The 20,871-nt window shown below is 30.4% G+C and overlaps 2 protein-coding genes and 1 long non-coding RNA gene across 3 annotated transcripts; 2 read left to right on the top strand and 1 right to left on the bottom strand.

Moving 5' to 3' along the window:
* Positions 1-6,853: 6,853 nt before the first annotated feature.
* LOC8283976 (probable pectate lyase 12) lies at positions 6,854-11,234 on the top strand. Its single transcript, XM_002519414.4, has 5 exons — positions 6,854-7,308; positions 8,048-8,508; positions 9,125-9,567; positions 9,970-10,178; positions 10,900-11,234. The coding sequence occupies exons 1-5, from the start codon at positions 7,178-7,180 to the stop codon at positions 11,105-11,107; spliced, it is 1,452 nt and encodes a 483-aa protein (XP_002519460.1). The 5' UTR covers positions 6,854-7,177; the 3' UTR covers positions 11,108-11,234.
* A 533-nt stretch (positions 11,235-11,767) lies between these two features.
* On the top strand, positions 11,768-12,359 carry LOC125371288. Its single transcript, XR_007217594.1, has 2 exons — positions 11,768-12,131; positions 12,255-12,359. It is a non-coding gene; the product is annotated as an uncharacterized LOC125371288 (long non-coding RNA).
* Positions 12,360-17,200: 4,841 nt separating this feature from the next.
* Positions 17,201-18,681, bottom strand: LOC8283977 (transcription factor MYB27). The gene is made up of 5 exons (XM_015719334.3): positions 18,480-18,681; positions 18,222-18,367; positions 17,988-18,117; positions 17,798-17,895; positions 17,201-17,703 (listed from the first exon to the last, which is right to left on the bottom strand). The coding sequence occupies exons 1-5, from the start codon at positions 18,488-18,490 to the stop codon at positions 17,351-17,353; spliced, it is 738 nt and encodes a 245-aa protein (XP_015574820.2). The 5' UTR covers positions 18,491-18,681; the 3' UTR covers positions 17,201-17,350.
* Between the last annotated feature and the right edge of the window lie 2,190 nt (positions 18,682-20,871).

Below are 20,871 nucleotides of genomic sequence, written 5' to 3'. Positions count from 1 at the left end.
CTGGATTATTAATTCTCTCTCTAATCAAGAGGAAGAACAAACAAATTTGTATTACACATGTGGTGAGCAGTCTTCATCATTTGAGGAGAGGTGTCCAATTAGAATACAGCTGCCTGGAGTTTATTTCCATATAATAACAAAAGAAAGTCGAGCAGCTAATAACCAACATGACAAGTTTGGTTTCTTTTTGGACTTAGGATAATGACTTGGCATAAACATCACATAATTTGATGTGGGTTGTTATCAATTTTATAAATGGTATTATGTATTGTGTATGTAGTATCAATAGTGTATGTATTTCAGGCAAATTAGCAACCTTTTATCTGTCTGAATTTCACTTCTTTATTTTTCATTTGAGCTAGATTTTACACAATTAAAATGATTATCACCTTTACATAGGTTTTTTAATATAAAAAATAAATTGTTATTAATACTAATAGATTGATAAGAGTAATTACTCTAGAATTAAGGTCTTGATTTTGAGACTTTTTTCAGCTTTTGTAAAGTTAATTCTCGATGGAGTAAAACTGAAAACTGAGCAAATGCGGGATTATAGTGTTAGGCGGATTTTAGCCTACTTCTCTTAATTCTTTATATGATTAACATAGTGATCTATCTCTTAGCAAAATGGAATAGACCCATGTCCAATAATAATCAAATGAAACTACTTGCTACAAGTTGAATATCTCACGGGTTAACTGTTTATAGCAACAAGTAACCTTTTGCTAGATTGCTACCAGAACACAGACATTCATCATCCTAGTGCCAGTTACATTATGCATATGGTTTAATTTTGATAAGCTTAAACTTTTATTATTGTATTCTTCCCTGTCAAATTTGTTGTAGTGCTCCTTGATGCATCTCTTCTAATAGTCGCACTAGAAATGATTTTCAAGTGGCCCCTCTTCCATGGCAAGGTGGGTCATCCCTATTCGGAAAGGGCTTGAAAGTGCACCATTAACTTGTTCTTCTCATAGAAAAACATCACCACCGTACCATAATCATGAACCATCAATTTTATAGCTAGGTTTAATTATAGCACTCATTTTGTTCTAGACCTTATTATAAATTCCACAATCAGATATTTTCTATCCTTTCCACTCATTCCCTCCAATACCCTTCTATAAGTAGCCCTATTTTATCTTTTATGCATCATCAAGAATCAAAAATTACTTCTAGTTCCTGCAAGAGCTAAAGGGAAATATATATATTTTCTTTTTCCCACATGAAGCTTATCGTGTTCTTGCTGTTACTTCTTGCAATGGCTGACTTCAATTTTGCCATGAATAGGAGAACGGTGATGATTGGAGATAATCACGCAATTCAAAGCAAGGAAATCAAGAACTTGGAGATGGAGAAAAATACTACAGAAATGGAAGGTGAGCCTGGTTTGAATAATCACCATACCATTCCAAGGCAATCTTTTGGAGGTTATGTAAATAATCAAAGATGGACGACCTTCAGGAAATACTCCTTAATTAGATTGCCATAGTTAGATGAATTTCCTTTTTATATGAGGTTTAATAAGATAACATAATTAAGGACTTGTATGATATGGTTAAATGTTTTGTGATGGAGGGTATTTATATATGCTAGAGTTATACGAGAAAGCTTCGACCCATGAGTCAATTGTCTAAGAAAGTGTTCAAGGGAGAGTGTTACTACATTCTTCGTGAAATTATAGTTTGTGTTAAGTTTATAGTTCGAAAAATATATTATATTATGAATATGTGCTACCAATTGTTCAAATTTATATAATATATTTTTTTTAATTTCTTGACTATTTATTTATTTTCAATCCATTCAATATTTAATTACTTATTTGTTTATTAGGAGTCAACAATTTAATAATTAGCTCTTTCGGATTACTTTTTGTTAAGAGAAAAAAATATCTATTTTCGATTTTTGTTATTGGGCCTAAGCATGGTCACAAGACAGTACAGGAGGTTATGTCCAATTCTCTAAATTTAACCTGTTACACTTTGGTCCTCCCTTAATTTGTAGCAGACAGATTCACAGTATTGCTAGATGAGCAACCATTTTCTTATCTTCCGAACTCTTTCCTTTGACCAAAAACTTCTATAAACAATTCATATTAGATCCGAACACTAATGTGAGAACAAGCAATATTCATACTATAATTCTTTTTTCTAAAAATTGCCTTCAAACAAAATTTTATAGCGGCAAGAATTATTAAAACATCATCAAAATCACACTTTGATTTCGTTGTCTGAATCATTTTACTGAAGGTGGTAATACATGTAGAGATAGGGATTGAGTATGGTTCTCTTGAGGGATTGAGAAACGCACCCAATGTAACCAAGAGAGCACAAGATAAAGAACTGATAGTAACATTTCATAGCTAAAGCTAGGAGGATCAGTACCCTCCCAGTGTTTTGGATGTCTGATCCTCCTCAAGCTTTGGCCTATATTTTCTGTGCTGATAACTCCTTGCCACCCAAAAGCAAAAGAAACATCTAGGATCAATGTAATAGTAAGAACTTATTTGTATTAAATAAACTCATGATTGAAAAAAAAAAAGAATGAATATCTGATCTTGCATAATCAATCAAGAATGAAGCAAGTAATTCTAACCTTAAAAAAATCTAATTTCATTTCTACTGTAGGTAAATGCTACAGAGTGCAGAATTATGTAAGAAGAATACAAAAAGAAAACGAAATACAGGCTCCTGTAATTGCAATTTGTTCTACAGTAAACTAACAACTATAATAACAAAGGTGAAATAAAGAAAGCAACTTTGAGTAAGGTGGTGTGCTCTAAACTACCGATGTTAGACACTTTCTCTTTTTATGTGAATGATTAAAATAATTGCAAAGGTAACAATTGATCAGCGGAAATGGAGGGACCAACTTTTTGGCTGATGAGACTGTTTGAGTAATTGAGGCCACCACTACCTATACCGCAATTTATGCCAACTTCACAATTTACATTCTACACCCTGAAAGAGAGTATTGTTTTCATCTTCCAAGGTCCATGCTAAATTACCTTTAGATTAAAAAAATCGACAACCGAGAGTTGTCTGATTGGTAGTGTTACTGTTGAGGATTGGAGAGATTTCGGAGTGGATCACTAATTATTACAGTGATACTAAAAATAACGAGTATTTTTGTCATTTAACTAACAGCTTACGGAGTTTCCGATGAACTAAAGAAGAAAAGTTACTTCTTTCCTTACAAAAGCATCACAAGTTATAACTAATTAAACTCGCTACTAAATAAATGAAAAGATTTGGAATAAAATCTCAAAATAGAGGGTTTAATTTTTGTTGTTAACTTGCTGTTGAGCCTGGCTAACTTTGTGATTGATACTTTAAGTATATGATCCAAAACATAGAAGGTCAGAGGTTCAGTTCTTTTTACATCCCTCTCCAATTTTAGATTTTCTATGGGAAGGATCCCTGCATTGGATAATGCCTGGAGCACAAATATATACGTAAAACTATAGAGGAGGAAATAGCCCTAGCTAGCATTTTAATGATTACATACGTACATTCACCACCGGGATTTACGTTGCAAGTTTGAACTAAAAGAAGAGTTTGATCATGATTCATGTGTATGTATACTGTTTGAGGAAGAAGAAGAAGAAGAAGAAAGAAAACTAAAAATCTTGAAGTTAAAAGGAATGAAACCTGAAGGACAAGCAAGGGTTGGCTGAAGTCTTACTAAGATTTGATTGTACGAAGACTACAGGTATTGACTTTAAGGTGGTTCAAATTAATAAACAAGTCTCTTTGCTAAATTCACCCTGTGAATTCAAGTGCAGCTTGAGAGACTTTTGAGCCAGCTTTTATTTTTCTCTTCAACTACAGTTCCCTTTTCCCAATACTTCCTTTAAAGAAAGAAAGAAAGACTTCAAATTTTTTAGTTAGTTTCTGCTCATTTGTAACAAAAGAAAAAACCAAATATGAATGTATATACACATATTTTGTTACAACAAAAAAAGGAATAATTGCTAAACTTATACTGTGAATATGGATAAGTTTCGAGGGGAGAAAAAGATGGCATCTCGACCAAGAAATCTTGACTTTGCATATCCAATAATATACATACATTTATTTGAAATTGAACTAGAGTTTATCATTTATAACTAATTAAAAAGGAAATTTGAAAGAAGGGTCATGCATCATGCAGAAGAAGAACGTATTTCTTGGCATGTAAACTTTGACGAAAGGTCTATTAAGGGCATAAACTACGGCTAAAAGGATTGATGACCCTACCATTAATACTATCAGCAGCAGCAATCATCTTCTTCAGGTTTAATCGTCAAAGGAATGGGTCCTACCATTTGAAAATATAGTCCAAAGTGACTCTCTGTAATAGGACCTCATCAGAAGCTGTGCCTGATCAGATCTGATTGGAGAGAATTAGTCTCTATGCCTACAGGAACCCTCTAAGCCCTCTATATATGGTCGCTCTGCTCCCAAATAATGGCGTGCCTTGGCAAATTATACCTGCCCCACAGTTCAACCCGGATCGGAATCAGCTCGAGAGAGCGGGTTTCGAACCCTTTTGGATGTTCCAAAGTTGAATGATTTCGATTTCAGTTTTAGTTAACGCCCGTTATGGTTTTTTAGCTCAATCCCAATTTAATTAAATTAAGTTGTTTAATTTCTCTTTTTAAATTTGATTGAATTATTATTATTTTCTTTTTGTTATGAGTTTATGCAAGTTAATCTGAAAGGAAGTGAATTCTTAATTGACTTTTTCTTTTTACTATTAATTATAAGTCGATTTATAAATTGAAATTGCTAATCAATCTAAATAGTTGCATAATTGTTTAAATTTTAAATTTGATAAAGATAAAATCCATTTTAATTTAAATTTAATTAAATATTTCACATAGAAATTCTTTATGTTTCCTCATATATGGTTTTCGATTAGCAAGACAAATCTTATATAAAATTTGATTGTTTATAACAAGGTAAGTTCTTCTTTATAACGAATTAATTGTTTGAACAATTTAATTTGCATTAAAAAATAAATTCATATATATATATATATATATATATATGAATTTATTTTTTGCTCTCGTTACAAAGGTTAAAATTCATTGATGCAAAAGTAAAATTTGAATTCGATATCTCTTACTTCCTACATTATTCAGATTAATTTAACTTAGTGAATTGGTAATAGCATTAACTGTGAATCAAGAGTGCGGTTTAATATATCCTCTATTGTTAATTACCACTGTACATTACCTATACGCCTGTTAAACCCTACCTGTCAGTTTATGCATCCAAAAAGCTCTACCCAATTGATGCATTACCAAACTTTCTAATAACCTGGCCCAGTTTTAGTTAAAGAGAAAGGGCACCACTTTCTTCCCTTTTGTTTTTTCTTTAATATGCATCTTCTTTATTTTATTTTATTTTACCTTCAATAATGTATTATTGTAGAGTATTCTGCTTTGCATGCTGAAGGGGAAAGGAATATACATATCCCAATACAGAGGCACCTCTCAAGGCAAAAGAAAAGTCACAAAAGAGAAGAAGAAGAATCAGACATGTAGATTAATTTGTCCCCCTAAAAGTATAATCAAATGTCTAATTTATAATATATGTTACTATAAGTTTATTTCTTGATGGGTTTTTTTATGAAATTATCTGATATTTTTCTTTTCTATAAAAAAGGACCTAAACAACTAAACTTGTAATAAAATTATATTCACTATTAAAATTATGGACTATCTAATTACTTACTACAAATAATATTATTTATGATGTCTCACATTGAATAGCTTTGGTTATGATTAGTGAGTCTAACATTAATTAATTAATCATAGTAATAATAGGATTTGGGAGTGAACCAACTGTAGCTTCCCATACTTAATTTGATTAATTATTAACTGTTTGCCTAAAACCCCACATGTCCTTTTACTTTATCCTCCATTTCCATTTCCAGTTTCCATCAAAAGAAGAGGACGCTCCATTGATTCCTGCATCAGCCGAAAGAATCTTCATACTATCTCCAATATTGGTTTTTAAGTATTAGGACTTTGGATATGTCATATGCAAATTAAATTCACTTAAATTTATGAAATATCATGTCACTTTTACATGGTTTTTGTTTTTGATGTGCAATGAATAAATGGGAAATGCCTGGAGTAGTGCAGCTTTATGCTTCTGTTTTCAAAATGGCTGATTATAGTTCAAAAAAGAAAAAGAAAAATTACAGGATTTGATTCAAGTGGTCAAGTTAGAACATGGCTGTGTGTTCACTTAAAGTGCCTGGAACCACTGAGTAGACATTTCTGGCTCCATTGTTTGCCATTGCCACTCTGTATATTGACTTTTGAGGCTTTTCACCCTCTGCTGTGCTTATATACTGAAATTGGATTTTGTTTTTTATTCTTACCTCTGAATTGGGTTATCTTTGGCATTGGACCGAATACTTTGCTCATAGTATAGGAGATTAACTAATTACAATTCCTAATTTGAATATTTTTTTAAGGGAAGATTGCATCTCATATTTTTTGTTACAGAAGTGATCTGATTAGTATTCTTTTTTATAAAAATTGAAGAAAATTAACATTAGGGCGAAAAGAATATACAAAGAAAGACCTCCAATTGAAAAGAAAAAAAGAAAATACACAATATCCAAAACTGAGCAGCAGCAGAGTGTTGGCACAGGAATACTTGTGCATGAGTTTTGAGGTAATCTTAATGGTCCATTCATATTGCAGGCTGCTCATTGATCTCTGTGATTATTCAAATAAAAATGGCTAAAATCTTGAAAAAAGAAAATTACAAGACCTTTTTCCTCGAGACGGCCCAGATTCTCCGAGTGGAAACACACACAGTCCCTCTCACTCTCTTTTCCTTTACTAGTGAAGTGAATCCCCAAAAGGTCAGTTATTCCATGATTATAAATGAAGAGACTAATTAATAAGGATATATAGCTAGTGAAAGGAGAGAAACAGAAAAGTGCACATACTATTACAATTCTAAGATTAGCATTTTCTTTCCTTTTCTTTTCTTTTCTTTTTCAACTGATCACCAGTTCAACATATTATCACCCAAGATGCATCCTGCAAAGCAGTAGGTGCATCTTCAGAACTGGCTAAACAACAAAAAGAAAAGAAAAGAAAAGTACCATCTTTCTCAAGGCTGAAAGAGTAGAAATCACCCTTGCTACTCTTTCACTTGAGCAAAAGAAAATGCTGCACATAAGCTACATTGTCTTAATTCTACTTCTCAGCTCATTTTCTTCTTTTGGATTGGCAATGTGGAACCTTACTTTCCCTACTCCTCATCCCAACCCTGAACAAGTTGTTCAAGATGTTCAAAGGTACAATGCTGACCTGCATTTTGCTAGTTTACTTGCATAGGTTGATTTTAAATGCTCTGTTTTTGTACTTGAAGGTCTAAACTTCAGATGATTTACCCTTTTCTTCTGCTGTCCTGGTGCTTTTCAACTAAATTCTTGGATCTTCTGCATTTCTTGTTTGTTCTTGAGTTTGAATATCTTTAGTTTTGAGTTTTCACCTTTCCTACTAGCATTCTCTTTTACCTTATTGATCCTGTCTTTTTTCTTCTTTTTTTTCCAATTAATTGGGTCCTCAGTAAAGTTATAACTCTTAAGTCCCTGCCAACCTGGAGATCTCTCCAAAGCTACTAAACTAAAAACCTTTGTATCTCTATAAATTAGGTTAGAATTTGGGTTCAAAATCAAGAACTCACGGCTCTAAAGCCGATCAAAGGACCAAGGAGCTAACTTTATAAAAAAAAAAAAAACAAATTTAGCAACTCCTTGGTGCATTACACTCAACTATTAAATGTGTTACATATATCCTGTGAAATTTTAAAAACTATCCAGAATGTGTCACTCATTGAATGATAAAAATTATGATACACTTAAAGGAGTTGAAAGAATTTCTTTTTTTTTTTTTTTTTTTTTTCAATTTTTGGTATAACAAACAGCCATTTATGATTGGTGGGTCATTATCTGCAAGTCTCTTTAGAATTCAGCATGATCTTATTTTGTTTTATTTCGTTCCTCAATCAATTCTCCTGTACAAATGCTGCAGAAGAGTAAATGCTTCCATGTCAAGAAGGCAAATGTTACAAATATCTCAAAAAGACCAGACCACATGCCAAACAGGAAACCCAATAGATGATTGCTGGAAATGTGACCCAGACTGGCCCAACAATCGCCAGAGGCTAGCCGATTGTGCAATTGGGTTCGGACAATATGCAATGGGAGGCAAGAACGGTGAGTACTACATAGTAACTGACTCATCGGATGATGATGCTGTCAACCCAAAGCCAGGAACATTAAGATATGCAGTAATTCAGGAGGAGCCACTGTGGATAGTGTTCCCCAGTAACATGCTGATTAAGCTGAAGGAGGAGCTTATTTTTAATAGCTACAAGACACTTGATGGACGTGGGGCTAATGTGCACATCGTGGGTGGTGGCTGCATTACTCTTCAGTATATTAGCAATGTTATCATTCACAATATACACATCCACCATTGTGTTCAGTCAGGTACGATACTGTTGGCTTTGGCTTTGAACGGTGAAAACAACTATTTATTACGTATGTTATGGAATTATTTTAAGAAAATATAATCATTTTTATTAACATTTTAAAGTTATTTAATGCAATACATTTAAAATATGGATAACAAAATTTACCCTCTTGTAAATATAATAAAAAGTATTAGATAAGTTTGGAATATAGTCTTTTTAAGCATTCTCATACATACAGGAACCAGTATGAGTTGAAGACAGACAGATAACTTATGACTGAACAGAACATACTTTGACAGTCACAGAATATTTAATCTTTATTATCTTTGTGGACACATGCTTATGAGTTAATGGCTTTACTCCACTGAGAAAACATCCAAGAGTTAATTTTGGAGCTAATGTTATGATTAGAATCTCACCTTTTTTTTCTTCTTTCTTTTGTCACTTTCTTTGTCGTGGGTCCTCGAAAATCCCCAAAATAAAGTCCAAGATTTCACATTACTTCACATTCTATTTCTTGCTGGCAATTGGCATAGTAAAAAAGGAAAATTTGGCTGAGATTTAGTTCAAATTGAGATATATTTCTTAAATACGAATGATTAACTATAAATCTTTCTTCATTCGCTATTTAGGTGATACTAACGTGCGGTCAAGCCCCACTCACTATGGATATCGAACGAAGTCGGACGGTGATGGTATCTCCATCTTCGGATCGAAGGACATATGGATTGATCACTGCTCACTATCACATTGCAAGGATGGTCTGATTGATGCAGTGATGGGGTCGACAGGGATAACTATATCAAACAATTTTTTCTCACATCACAATGAGGTGATGCTTTTAGGACACAGTGATGAGTACTTGCCTGATTCAGGGATGCAGGTGACCATAGCCTTTAACCATTTTGGAGAGAAGTTAGTGCAAAGAATGCCAAGGTGTAGAAGAGGGTATATTCATGTGGTGAATAATGATTTTACACAATGGGAAATGTATGCTATCGGAGGTAGTGGTAGCCCTACTATCAATAGTCAAGGCAATCGCTACACTGCCCCTTCTAATCCTAACGCCAAGGAGGTATTATTTTATTTATTTTTCTTTAACACATTCAGTTTATGAAAAATTTAACAATATTTAATATGTATCATTATTTATTACATTGTTACTTTTGTCTTTTACAAGCTATATTCTTCACCTTCTTTTTGAATCTGTTGGAAAATATGTCTCTCTATATATGATGGCTTTTCCTCAACCTTCATTATTGAACATTAAACAAGTGGACAATATTTCAAATCTATTATTGACCCATATCGCCATTTTCAAAGAATCCATAATTAAAATATATATTAACATAACATAACCCTTTTTTAGCAACCTGTAAAGCATACACTAGGATTAAAGATATATAGTTTAAACATTCTCCTAAGAAAGGAAAAAAGAAGAGCTTTTTTAAATTTTTTAATAAGAATATTTTAGCAGGTAACGAAGAGAGTGGACACAGCAGAAGGGGATTGGAAAGGATGGAATTGGAGATCAGAAGGAGATATAATGGTGAATGGGGCATTCTTCATAGCATCAGGTGAGGAATTAGAGGTTAAGTATGAGAAAGCCTACAGTGTTGAGCCCAAGTCTGCTGCTCTCATTGATCTTATCACCATGCATGCTGGTGTCCTTGGTGTTGGTGGCAGGTATTTATACACATCCACTTGTTATCATTTCTTTTCTTTCTTCTTTTCTTTCTTCTTTTTTTCCTTTTTTTTCTTTCTCTTTTTTTATCTTTCTTTAACTTTTATCCCTTTTTCTGGATAAGTGCCTCTTATCCCTCCCACAAACCCTACTAATTATCACAAATATCTCTCTCTCTCTCTCTCTCTCTCTATATATATATATATATATATATATATATATATATATATATATATATATATATAGGTAAATATATTTTATTTTGTTATTTCAGATTTTTTCATTTTTTAAATATTAGTGTAAGAAGAAAAGAAAATGTCTATAAAAGCCGGTGGAGGAATACATATTATTCAGTATTCTAATTTATTATTTAAAATTATAAAACTTGTATTTTTATTTAATATATATTCTATATTTTGATTTTAGACTTTACAACGTCTTATATTATAATATTGAAATTTTCTATACATAGGCCACTCGTAGCCACTAATTCCGCCGCTGTGTCAATGTTGCCAACCTACCTATAACTTTTGCACTGAGTTAGCTTGGGTTGCGGGTTTCTAAAATAGCTGGTTTTTAATTGCCTGCAAAATAAATAATTCAGATTGCGAATTCATTGGCTTAATAATGTATATTAGAAAGCTAATGGTTCAATCCCAAATATGGTGTTTTAGGATAGCATCTTGCGTTTGGAATATAATTTAGTGACATGTGAATTACCAGGAACAACAACCTGGGAATGTGGAGCACTGGAGCCAACGGTGGTGGAGCCGACCAGGAGTTGGGCGGTTCAGGCGATGACTACTTGGATGACTACTCAGGAAGCAGTTCTCCAGTGTCACCTCCCTCTGCCTACGCTCTTGTTTCGTTTTTGACTGCCTTCTCTTGCTTGATATCCTTTCAGAGTATAGCCCTGACATCTATGTTATAGCAAGCAACTAGTTGTGATTTTCCTTTCCTTTCAATTCCCATCAGCTTGGGAAACCAGAACATGTATATTATGTTTGTCACCAATTCTTGCAAGATGGGAGCTGAATTTCTGCTACACCCAGATTACATGTCAAGTGTCAATATTCACTTTTTTCATTTTTCTTTTCCTTTATCTTCCATTAGACCTGTTCATGGGTCTGGGTACCCGCCCAGGCCCGCACTCTTCGGGCCGGGCTTGGACAACAATTTTTGTGTACAAGCCCGGCCCGGCCCGAACCCATAAAAGCCCAAATTTTTAAGGCTGGGCTTGAGATTTTCATAAAAATCCAAGCCTGGCCCGGCCCGGCCCGGCCCAATGTTTAGTTTAATTAGAAAAAAAAAATGTCATACCTAGCATTTGAAGTTGTGATTTTTAACTTATAATTAAGTGCTACTTACCACTTAACTACCTATTATTTTTGTTTATAATTTTATTGTTATTAATAATATATTTAAATAAAACTAAACTCAAGTCCTAACCGTGCTGGAACAGGCAAGACCACATCGGTTTAATCAATTCTCGGTTTCGGGCTGAGCTTTTAAAATTCTACAACTGACTTGGCTTGAGATAAAAAAATTCAGCCTCCCCTTGGGGCGGGCATAAGTTAAAGCTGTTAGCCCGGTACCATGAACAGGTCTATCTTCCATGCACAACATCTACATTAAAAATCAACCAGAAAAAAAATATTTTTTGTAATATTGACTTTTCTAAAATAGTATCATTTATACTGTGAAATTTTTTTATTTTTAAATATATACAACCCACACTTTTAAAAATACTATAAACTTTTTTTTTTATATAGGATTATATACAAACAAGTTCTACTCTCCTTTTTCCTTTTATTCTTCTTCATCATGATCTTATTCCATTGATTCTCTCTTGCTTCTCTACAAGAAAATCACCAACACTTTCACATAGTAATTAATGACGTCACAGGATCTGAAAGAATCCAACTTGCCGCTGACACCGATTGTTTATTTCGATGGTACTTGCTCCTTCCTCAGTCGTCTCTCCTTTAATAAAGATAACACCCTCCCTCTCATGTCATAAATTCTCTAAAAAATTTCAGTTTTTATTATTGAGTTATTTTTCTTTTCTCTTTCTGTAGGATTTTCAGGTGGATCTTGAGGTGTTTCTATCCAAAAAGTCTTGGTTGTATAACTATTTAATTTGATTTGTGGGAAATGATTTATTGGTGTTTGATTCAAATTTTATATTGTGTCATTGTTAAATAAGATATGAATACATGTATTGATAAGTAAAATATGTATATAGTAATTACTTTTTATGCAATTTTAGAAAAAAAAATTATTTGTAACTTTATTATTTTGATATATTAGAAACTTTTATGTGTTATGCATATATTATTATTATTTTTTCATTTTTTATATTTAGAAATATATAACAAATAAAGAGAATGAAAAAAAATACATTTATAGGATGGTCAAAGGAAGAATATGTGAGATATTATACAACTAGAAAATAAATGAGATGACATTGATCATTATTTCAAGACTTGCTAGATAGTTATTCAATTTAATTTGATTTTTTTCTTGTAATGGCGCTATCCATGTATAGACAAGAAATGATATGACCATTTGCGTTGGCTAATAAATTGTATTAAATAATATTATATTTTATACTAATGATGTTTGATAATATATTTATTCTAAAAAAATTAGTAACACACTTTGAATAGCATATACTAATAAATCGAAAAACAGTTTTAGATATTATTTATATACTATATATGTACTAAATATATATGAAATATATATCAAGATCTGTGAAACGTATACTATTTACTGTAACTTTTTTTGTGTTTTTATAAAGATATAAATATAGTAAGTACCTTATATATAAAAAATATATATTAAAATAAATTTAATGTATTCTATTATTTTGAATAAACATTGATATTATATATTTGCTACTGAAAAAAATTAAATTTTGAAATAAAAATATGTTAAACAAATTAAAATTTTGATTAAAAGTTACCTAACATATACCTAATATATAGCTAACATATACATTTTATACCCAATACATAATAAAATAAGTGTAATGTAGAATATTTTCTAAGAGTTTATCTTTTTATTTTTATAAATATACAATTTATATGAAGTAAAATAGTTGCATATACCAAATATATATTTAATGTATATCATGTCTTATTGAGTGTATACCATTTACCGCTACTTTTGGCCTTTTCTTTTAAAAGGTATAAACATTTAAAATATACTATAAATATATGCAACATATACTAAAATAAATATAATGTATATCAATTTTTAGAGTTTACTTTTTTTAGTTTTCTATATTTGAAATAAATAGATATATATATATATGTTTTAAAATATTTCAGATATCAAATATATATTTAATGTATTCTATATTTTTTTCGAATGGATCTTTTTTTATTAATTATGTTATAAGTATACATAATATTTAATAATTTTATAGAAATATAGAATAATAAAATAATTATCATATTTTCTTAATTTCTAATAATCACGAGAGTTATTATATAAACCTTAACTAAATCAATCAATTAAAACCGATATTGTTGCTATTAAAAAAATAATTTTTAAAATTAAAATATTTAAATTAAATAATTTAAAATTTTGATTAATATATATCCAACATATACCTAATCTATAATTTTTACTATACATTTATAAAAAAAAATAATTCTTTTTATGATGAACTTTAAATTCTTTTTATACAAATGTGACTTATATATAAAATAAATTATTTTCTTAAAAAAAAGTTAGATACTAGTTATGTATATATTCGGTTCTCCAATGGTTTGATCTGCAATTAAATTAATAATATTGAATAAATATTATAATAAATGTCAGACATATAATAAAAATTAAATATCATAAAATTATAAAAACATATATCAAATTGCTAATAATATTTACCATTTTATAAAAAAGTATATCTAACATGTACCAACGTATTTTTGAAATAATTTATTAATTTACAGTATTTTTTTTAAAAAAAAATTAACAACAAAAATGATATTTTTATTTTTTAGATATTTATGAAAGCAAAAAAAAAGAAGCACTAATGTGGGTGAATTTTGATTTAGGAGAAATTAAGCTTAAGGTTAGGGTCCAATCCAGTTTTAATTACTTCGACTATATTTGTTTGTTATTGAACCGGATTTGAGCTTAGCCCAGTCAAATTTTTTTATATCTCATAATTGTAAATAAATTTAATAATTTAGAATTTAAAATTAAAATATTTATTATTTCATTAAATATTAGAATATATTTTCTAAAATTTACAAATTTATTCTAGTTAAACAAATTTAAAGCACAAGTAGGAATATGTAAATTAATAACCAAACTATTAATAATTTAATTTAATTACAAAGCTAATTCACAAGTTTATAAAACGATCCGACTCACAAAACTAGAGAGAGCTTAGGTCATTTACTTAACAGGTCTTGTTAAATGAGTTTAAGCGAGTTTCTATAAAATCCAACTTCAAATAATTCGAGAGTGGCTCAATTTGTAGCCCTATTTAAAATGAGGTAAAAGAAGAGGTTTTGATTTCAGTGGTACAATGGACCCTTTTATAATTAATATATTTGGTGCACTGAATTATCAAATTTAGAATTATTAATTTACTAAATTTGAAAAATAAAGTGAAAATTACAGTATGAGAATAATATAAAAAAGTAAGCTACATAAATAAATTAAAAATCAAATAAATGATTATATAATATTATAAAAAATGAAGCAAGATAATTTTTGAGTTTACATAGTATGATGTTTACATATTTAGCAATTTTATTAAATATTTTTATAATAATATACGATTACAAAGAATTTTTAATTTATTAATTTTCGAATAATAGAATTATTGATTTTCTAATGAAAAAAAAAGTTTCTTACAAACTCATTAATTAACAAAGTTAAACATGTTAGAGAAATTTCAAGATGCCAAAAGGACAAAATCGTGAGGCTAGAGAGGGCCAAAGCGGACGATATCTCATGTGATCTGGTTCTGGATCGTTACAAATGGTATCAAAGCAGGACCCCTCTAGTAGATGTGTGGTTCGAGGACGAACCAGGGGGAAGCTGGTGGGCATGTGACAGCCTGACCTAAAGAGCGGTCCGACGAGGGCGGGAAGTGAACATCGAGGCAAAGAAAAGATAGGATGCCTGGACAAGAAGCGGCTTCTGGCAGACTTCTAGGATGGCAGCACTTTAAGGTACGGGGGTACATAAATGAATCGAATTGCATATCGAAATTGGGTGGGGAATGATTAATAACATATATATAAAGAGTTGAAACTAATCAAATGAGTCGCTTTTTGGTTGTTTGGCTTTGGAGTTGTAGGAACTCTAAAGTTAAATGTGTTTGGTGCAGAAAAACCTCCTGGGAAGTTTTCGAACCCGCCAAAGGGGTAAAACCGTGGTCCATGTGAACTGGTTTCGGATCGTTACAATAATATAGTGAATTTGACATTTAATTTTTTAAATTAGTCATTAATTTTAAATTTAATTTATTTTAACAATTTCAACTTCAATTTGCTACAATTTATTCATCTTAACTTTTAAAACATTGACAAAACTTTGTACTTTTTCTTTTTCTTTTTCTTTTAGCCACTGGTATTTTTGATTAGATAAAGTATAACAAATATGAAGTTGAATGAGTATGATATATTATAGTGGGAAATTCAGTAGCCATATCTAGTTATTTATTTAACATATCTCAAGGGAACTGATTTGGTCCTATCAGGATAATGAGCATGATATCTCATAGTGGGGAATTCTAATGTCATTTAAAACCTAACAAATTAACATCCTCAGGATATTCAGTGACAAGTGTATTACAGTATTTCTTAAGAAAATAACTTGGAAACAGAATGAGTTCTTTTGGCTTTTGCTTTAGGTATTGTTTAGTCAAAAAGAAGAGATAATTTTGGGCAAAGCAACATTGTCTACTAAAAGGAGAAAGAAAGAAACTTCAGGTTTAGGCACGTGAGGTCTTTATTTTATAGAATAATTAAGAACCATATCATTACAGTATATTATATCAAATTAATGCAAATACGTTTAGAGATAAATGGCTAAGGAAGAACCTTTTTTCCATTAGAAAAAAAGCTGACCATCTTGTTTTTTTGCTGATTGTAGATATTGTACTTAATATCACTTCTGGGTTATGTGGATAGAAGATGATGTAGTTGCCATCCAATTCCAATATATTGTTAAAAATTGAAGCAACTTGATTGTGACTCTAGATCTCTCTTTCTTGGCTTTTCAACTTTATATCCATTTTAGTCTAGTTAAGCTACTAATTAAGTAATTATGGACAAATATGAAGAAGATGATATATTTCTTGGTAGGTTTTTACAACAAATTTAGTTCTTAAATAATTTTTCAGAAAGTTTTTATGCCGCTCTCTGTGTATTGCACCGTATTATTGAATGAGTATCACGTATTTTGAATTCTTTTTTACATTTCGACAAACAAAAAAAGAATATATATTTTAAATTTTATATCTATTTTGTATGCATAGGTCGTTCAATGGTATAATATATTAAATATTGTAAAATAGAAAGAATAAAGGTGATGTTTCCCTTAAAAGGCCATGTGACATCAACTAATGTTTGTTCAGTTCATCTAGGCTTCTTTTGTTTACATCTTATTTGATATATTTTCTCAATAGTTTATGTTATCCTCTTGCATATTTATCTATCATTGGCCCTTGAAGATTACAGAAAATGGTGATGGCTTTTCTAATTTATAATTTTCTGCTGCATGAACATGATAGGATGATGTTTTTAGGGAGTAGTTAGCCACTCACATGATCCCTTTCACAAACCCATGAAATGGTGGAAAATGGTTGGATCCAAGCTTATCTGCTTCTGTTACAAATGTGTCTCTGCGGACAAGATTTGCCACATTCAAGGGCGAAGCAGCTTTTTTTTCTTTTCAGACCACTTATTGAAACTTAGTTATTTCGAAGTGTTTCAGATAGAATTATTTTAAATATTGCCTTAAAACAAATTTTAATAACCTATAACTAATGGAATTAGCAAGAAGAATAACAGAAATGCACAATTCTGGAGGATAAGTGACACTTGAAATGATATGGACAAGTTGGTATTCAGCAGACATAGCTACGAGGAAATAACATGTCTATTCTACAGTTTGAAGTTCTCTTAATCAAATGTGAAAAGCCTCAGTTCATATTCCATAGAGAACCCAAGGTATCCAACATGCTAGAATCACCATCTTCAGCGTTCCATTTCATCAGATAACAGTAACAGGAACCAAAACCGCCACAATCCCCATGAATTTTCATTCCGCTTTGCTCATTTGATAACATTGACATCCAATCATATATCCTAGTTTCATACGGTGAATTCAAGTATGTCAAACTTGATAACTCATACTGCTCCAAGGGAGAATCACTCATCACTATATTATCTTTGATAGATTTATAATCTTCCATGTGAGATTTCCAGGAACCAGTATCACCTTTCTGATACAAGAAATCTTTTTTTGCATTGTCTGCTTTACACTGAAAATTTCCTGCCCAAAGCAGTAGAAAGTTCTTAAGTAAGGAGAAAAATAGCAAACTGTTATGTCAGGAATGGTAATAAGGTATAGGAAATTTGCGTTGCACCTTCTTGAGCTTCTATTTTCTTTTTCAGATGACTTCTCCAGTAGTTCTTGATCTCATTATCAGTTCTTCCTGGCAATCTTCTAGCAATCTTTGCCCACCTGTAAATCAAAAAGTTTCATCCTAATTAGTGTAAATAAGTAAAAAGTTCAAGTTAAACCTGACAGCACTATAGCAGACTGAAAGAACATACTTGTTACCCCAGAGCTCATGCAGTTGGATGATAATCTGCTCTTCTTCAGGACTTATGTGACCCCGCTTGAGATTGGGTCGAAGATAATTTAGCCAACGCAGCCTGCAACTCTTGCCACTCCTCTTTAGGCCTACACAGGTATACAAGTTCTATAAATGAGAGATATACATATAAAAAAAAAAATAATAATAATAATAACCTTCATTTTGCTTAGGTTTATACTAGACAATCTACCAGATGCTGTTGCGATGAAATCCCATTTTCTATCTCCAAAAATGGTCACAAAAGTTACTAGTTGCTCATCTTCTTCCTCAACCCAAGGCCCTTTACGCAATTTTTCTCCTTGATTGGATGCCACTTGAAAAGCCATTGTTGCACTCCTGGTTACACATATCAGAGAGTTTGTTCAGTCTTCTTATATAGGAAAGGAAAAGGTGGCAAAAGGATAGCTAGCTATATAGAGCAAAAGAAAGAGTGACCAGAAAATCTTACATGGGCAACATACGTGGATAACACTAATTTGTGGGAACTCCACATTTAGTTTACATGAGTTCAAACTAAATAGATGTCTTTAATCATATACCCATTTAGTACCCTTATGTGCATCACCAAGTTTGGCATTATTTTCAAACTACTTCTACTTCTAATCTAATGCTGATGCCTGATGCTGTTTGCAGATTTCTTTTCTTTCCATTTCTTTTTTCACGCAAGTGGATTACCTTGATCAGCCATAATTTAATGATTTTATTAGTGATAAATTAGGAACTAGAAATCAGCAGACGCACCGGAATCGTTTTCGAAATAAATCTTAATGTTCAATTAACCAAAAATTAAAAAAATAAAACTAACTTAATGATTTTTTTGCTTTCATGGACTGATTAGCTACCCTTCAGCTTTAATTTATTAGTATTAAAGTAGTCTTTAGTTCAAACCTCAGTGCTCAATTCAATAATTCCTTCACCTTATCTTTTAGCTTAATTAGAAAATTACCTTCATTAAATTATATGTTAACTTACTTGAAAGATTATCTTGCTTTAATTTTTTTGCTAATTAATAATTCTCTTAATTAGTTTGACAAGAGATTGATATGTTAACATACTCGGAAGATTATCTTGTTCTTGAATTGATAACATAATAATTGCGACAGTAAATCATATAAAATTAATTTCTTTATTTCTGCTATATTCTAGCATAGATCATTATGTATTACATATACCCTTGTATTTTTATAATCTATACATACTCAAATATTATTTTTCTCCTCTATTTAATCTATGTGTCATTTTATAATTGGGTTAATTACTATCACCCTCTTGAGGTTTGATTGAATTTATAATTCCAATTCTGTATTTTAAAAAATCAATTAATACTCCTCTAATGTTTAGTTCTTCTAATTGTTATCCTTTTCTTTTTCCCTTTTCAGAAAGCTTAATTGATTAAAAAAATTTAATTTAATCTTTAAAACTATTAGTAAGTATAAAACTCAACAAGAATTAATTCTCTATCAAATTAGAGCGATTTTTCTAGTTTTAGCATAATTAATTTAACTTTAATGTCTAATAAAATTTAATATTATTTTTAAATCTTAAGGCTTTTATCACATTAAAAATAAAATTTGAAAATTTCTAGAGAAATATTTATATTGATATTATATTTTATAGTCTTGCTATTTATTTTAAGATAATTATGAGATCTAGACATTTTATTTTCTATGTATTTGATAAATATATGAAAATCTGATTAAGAATTATGAGTTTAAGGTTTTCTAATTAATTAATTTTATTTTTTAGCAAAAAATTATTGGGAAAGGCCAAATTACATTTTAAGTATATTATTTTATTTGGATTAAATGTAATATTGACATTAAATGAATTAATTAGTAATATTAGAGACTAAGATTAATTATGCTAAAAAAATCACACTCTAATTTTTTAGAAAATTTAATTTGAATGAGTTTCAAACTTGATAAAAAAATTTAAGAAAAAAATTGAATTTTTTAGTCACTTAAATTTTTCGATCGAATTACCCAACCAATTAAGTTTTTTCTACTTTCTAGGCGCAAGTGTTCTCTTTTATTTCTTTCTTTTTTTACTGCCATCAGCGACTTTTTTTTCTTAGTAATTTTTTCCAATCATAATAAAATAATCAAATCATATTTTCATCTTATTTATATAAATTGATCAAAGTTTATAAATTTTAATTACAAAATCTCTTATATTTCTTTAGCAGTGAATTTTAGATAAACATATGACAAATCAAAGATATATGAAAAAAAATCTCATGACTGCTAAAGTTTCAACATTCAGAGATAAATCAAAGTCTTCCAACAATGGAGATGAATTTATTTAATTAAAAATTCGTTTAGGATCTTATTTTATATTTACTTTTCTTAGTTGTTTGTTAATCTCATTGATTAAATATTATAAGTATTTTGTTTTATTTTCCTTTGTGAGAGTTTGATTATCTTCTTTTATGGGAGTTAGGATGAGTTTGATTCTGATATTCAAAAGGTCGGATTCTTTTAAACACTCGTCAAGTGATGAAGTTGATTTGTGGCTCAATATTGCCACCGAGTGGAATATGTTTCTTATCAATGCGCTAAATGCAACCAAAGTATTGTATACAATTTTTCTATCAACACGATTAATGAAGCTTAGAGGAAAAACTCATCTTTATAATAAGATTAATAAATATTTCTTGAACGGAGTCATGTTTACTTGTATATTACAAGTTGTATCTATTAATTATTTTTAATGAAAGACTCATTTTATTTAAAAAAATTCTTCGATCAAATTAACAAATGGATGGAAGTAATAGCTAAAGGAATAATAAAGGTATTTAAAAATGCATAATTGAATCCAAATCTCATAACCTTTATAGTATT

Source organism: Ricinus communis, chromosome 10 (assembly GCF_019578655.1).
Source record: "Ricinus communis isolate WT05 ecotype wild-type chromosome 10, ASM1957865v1, whole genome shotgun sequence".
NCBI classification, from domain to species: Eukaryota; Viridiplantae; Streptophyta; class Magnoliopsida; order Malpighiales; family Euphorbiaceae; genus Ricinus; species Ricinus communis.
The sequence above is the reverse complement of the archived record's forward strand: the minus strand, read 5'-3'. Positions and strand labels throughout refer to the sequence as shown.

What these genes read in the sequence shown, in the direction of transcription:
- LOC8283976 (XM_002519414.4), top strand. Translation starts at nt 7,178, where the DNA reads ATGCTGCACATAAGCTACATTGTCTTAATTCTACTTCTCAGCTCATTT. An exon ending in GTTGTTCAAGATGTTCAAAG is followed by an intron (nt 7,309 to 8,047) that starts GTACAATGCTGA and finishes CAAATGCTGCAG; the next exon opens with AAGAGTAAATGCTTCCATGT. An exon ending in CTAATCCTAACGCCAAGGAG is followed by an intron (nt 9,568 to 9,969) that starts GTATTATTTTAT and finishes ATATTTTAGCAG; the next exon opens with GTAACGAAGAGAGTGGACAC.
- LOC8283977 (XM_015719334.3), bottom strand. An exon ending in TTTCATCGCAACAGCATCTG is followed by an intron (nt 18,118 to 18,221) that starts GTAGATTGTCTA and finishes ATACCTGTGTAG; the next exon opens with GCCTAAAGAGGAGTGGCAAG. An exon ending in CATGAGCTCTGGGGTAACAA is followed by an intron (nt 17,896 to 17,987) that starts GTATGTTCTTTC and finishes TTTGATTTACAG; the next exon opens with GTGGGCAAAGATTGCTAGAA.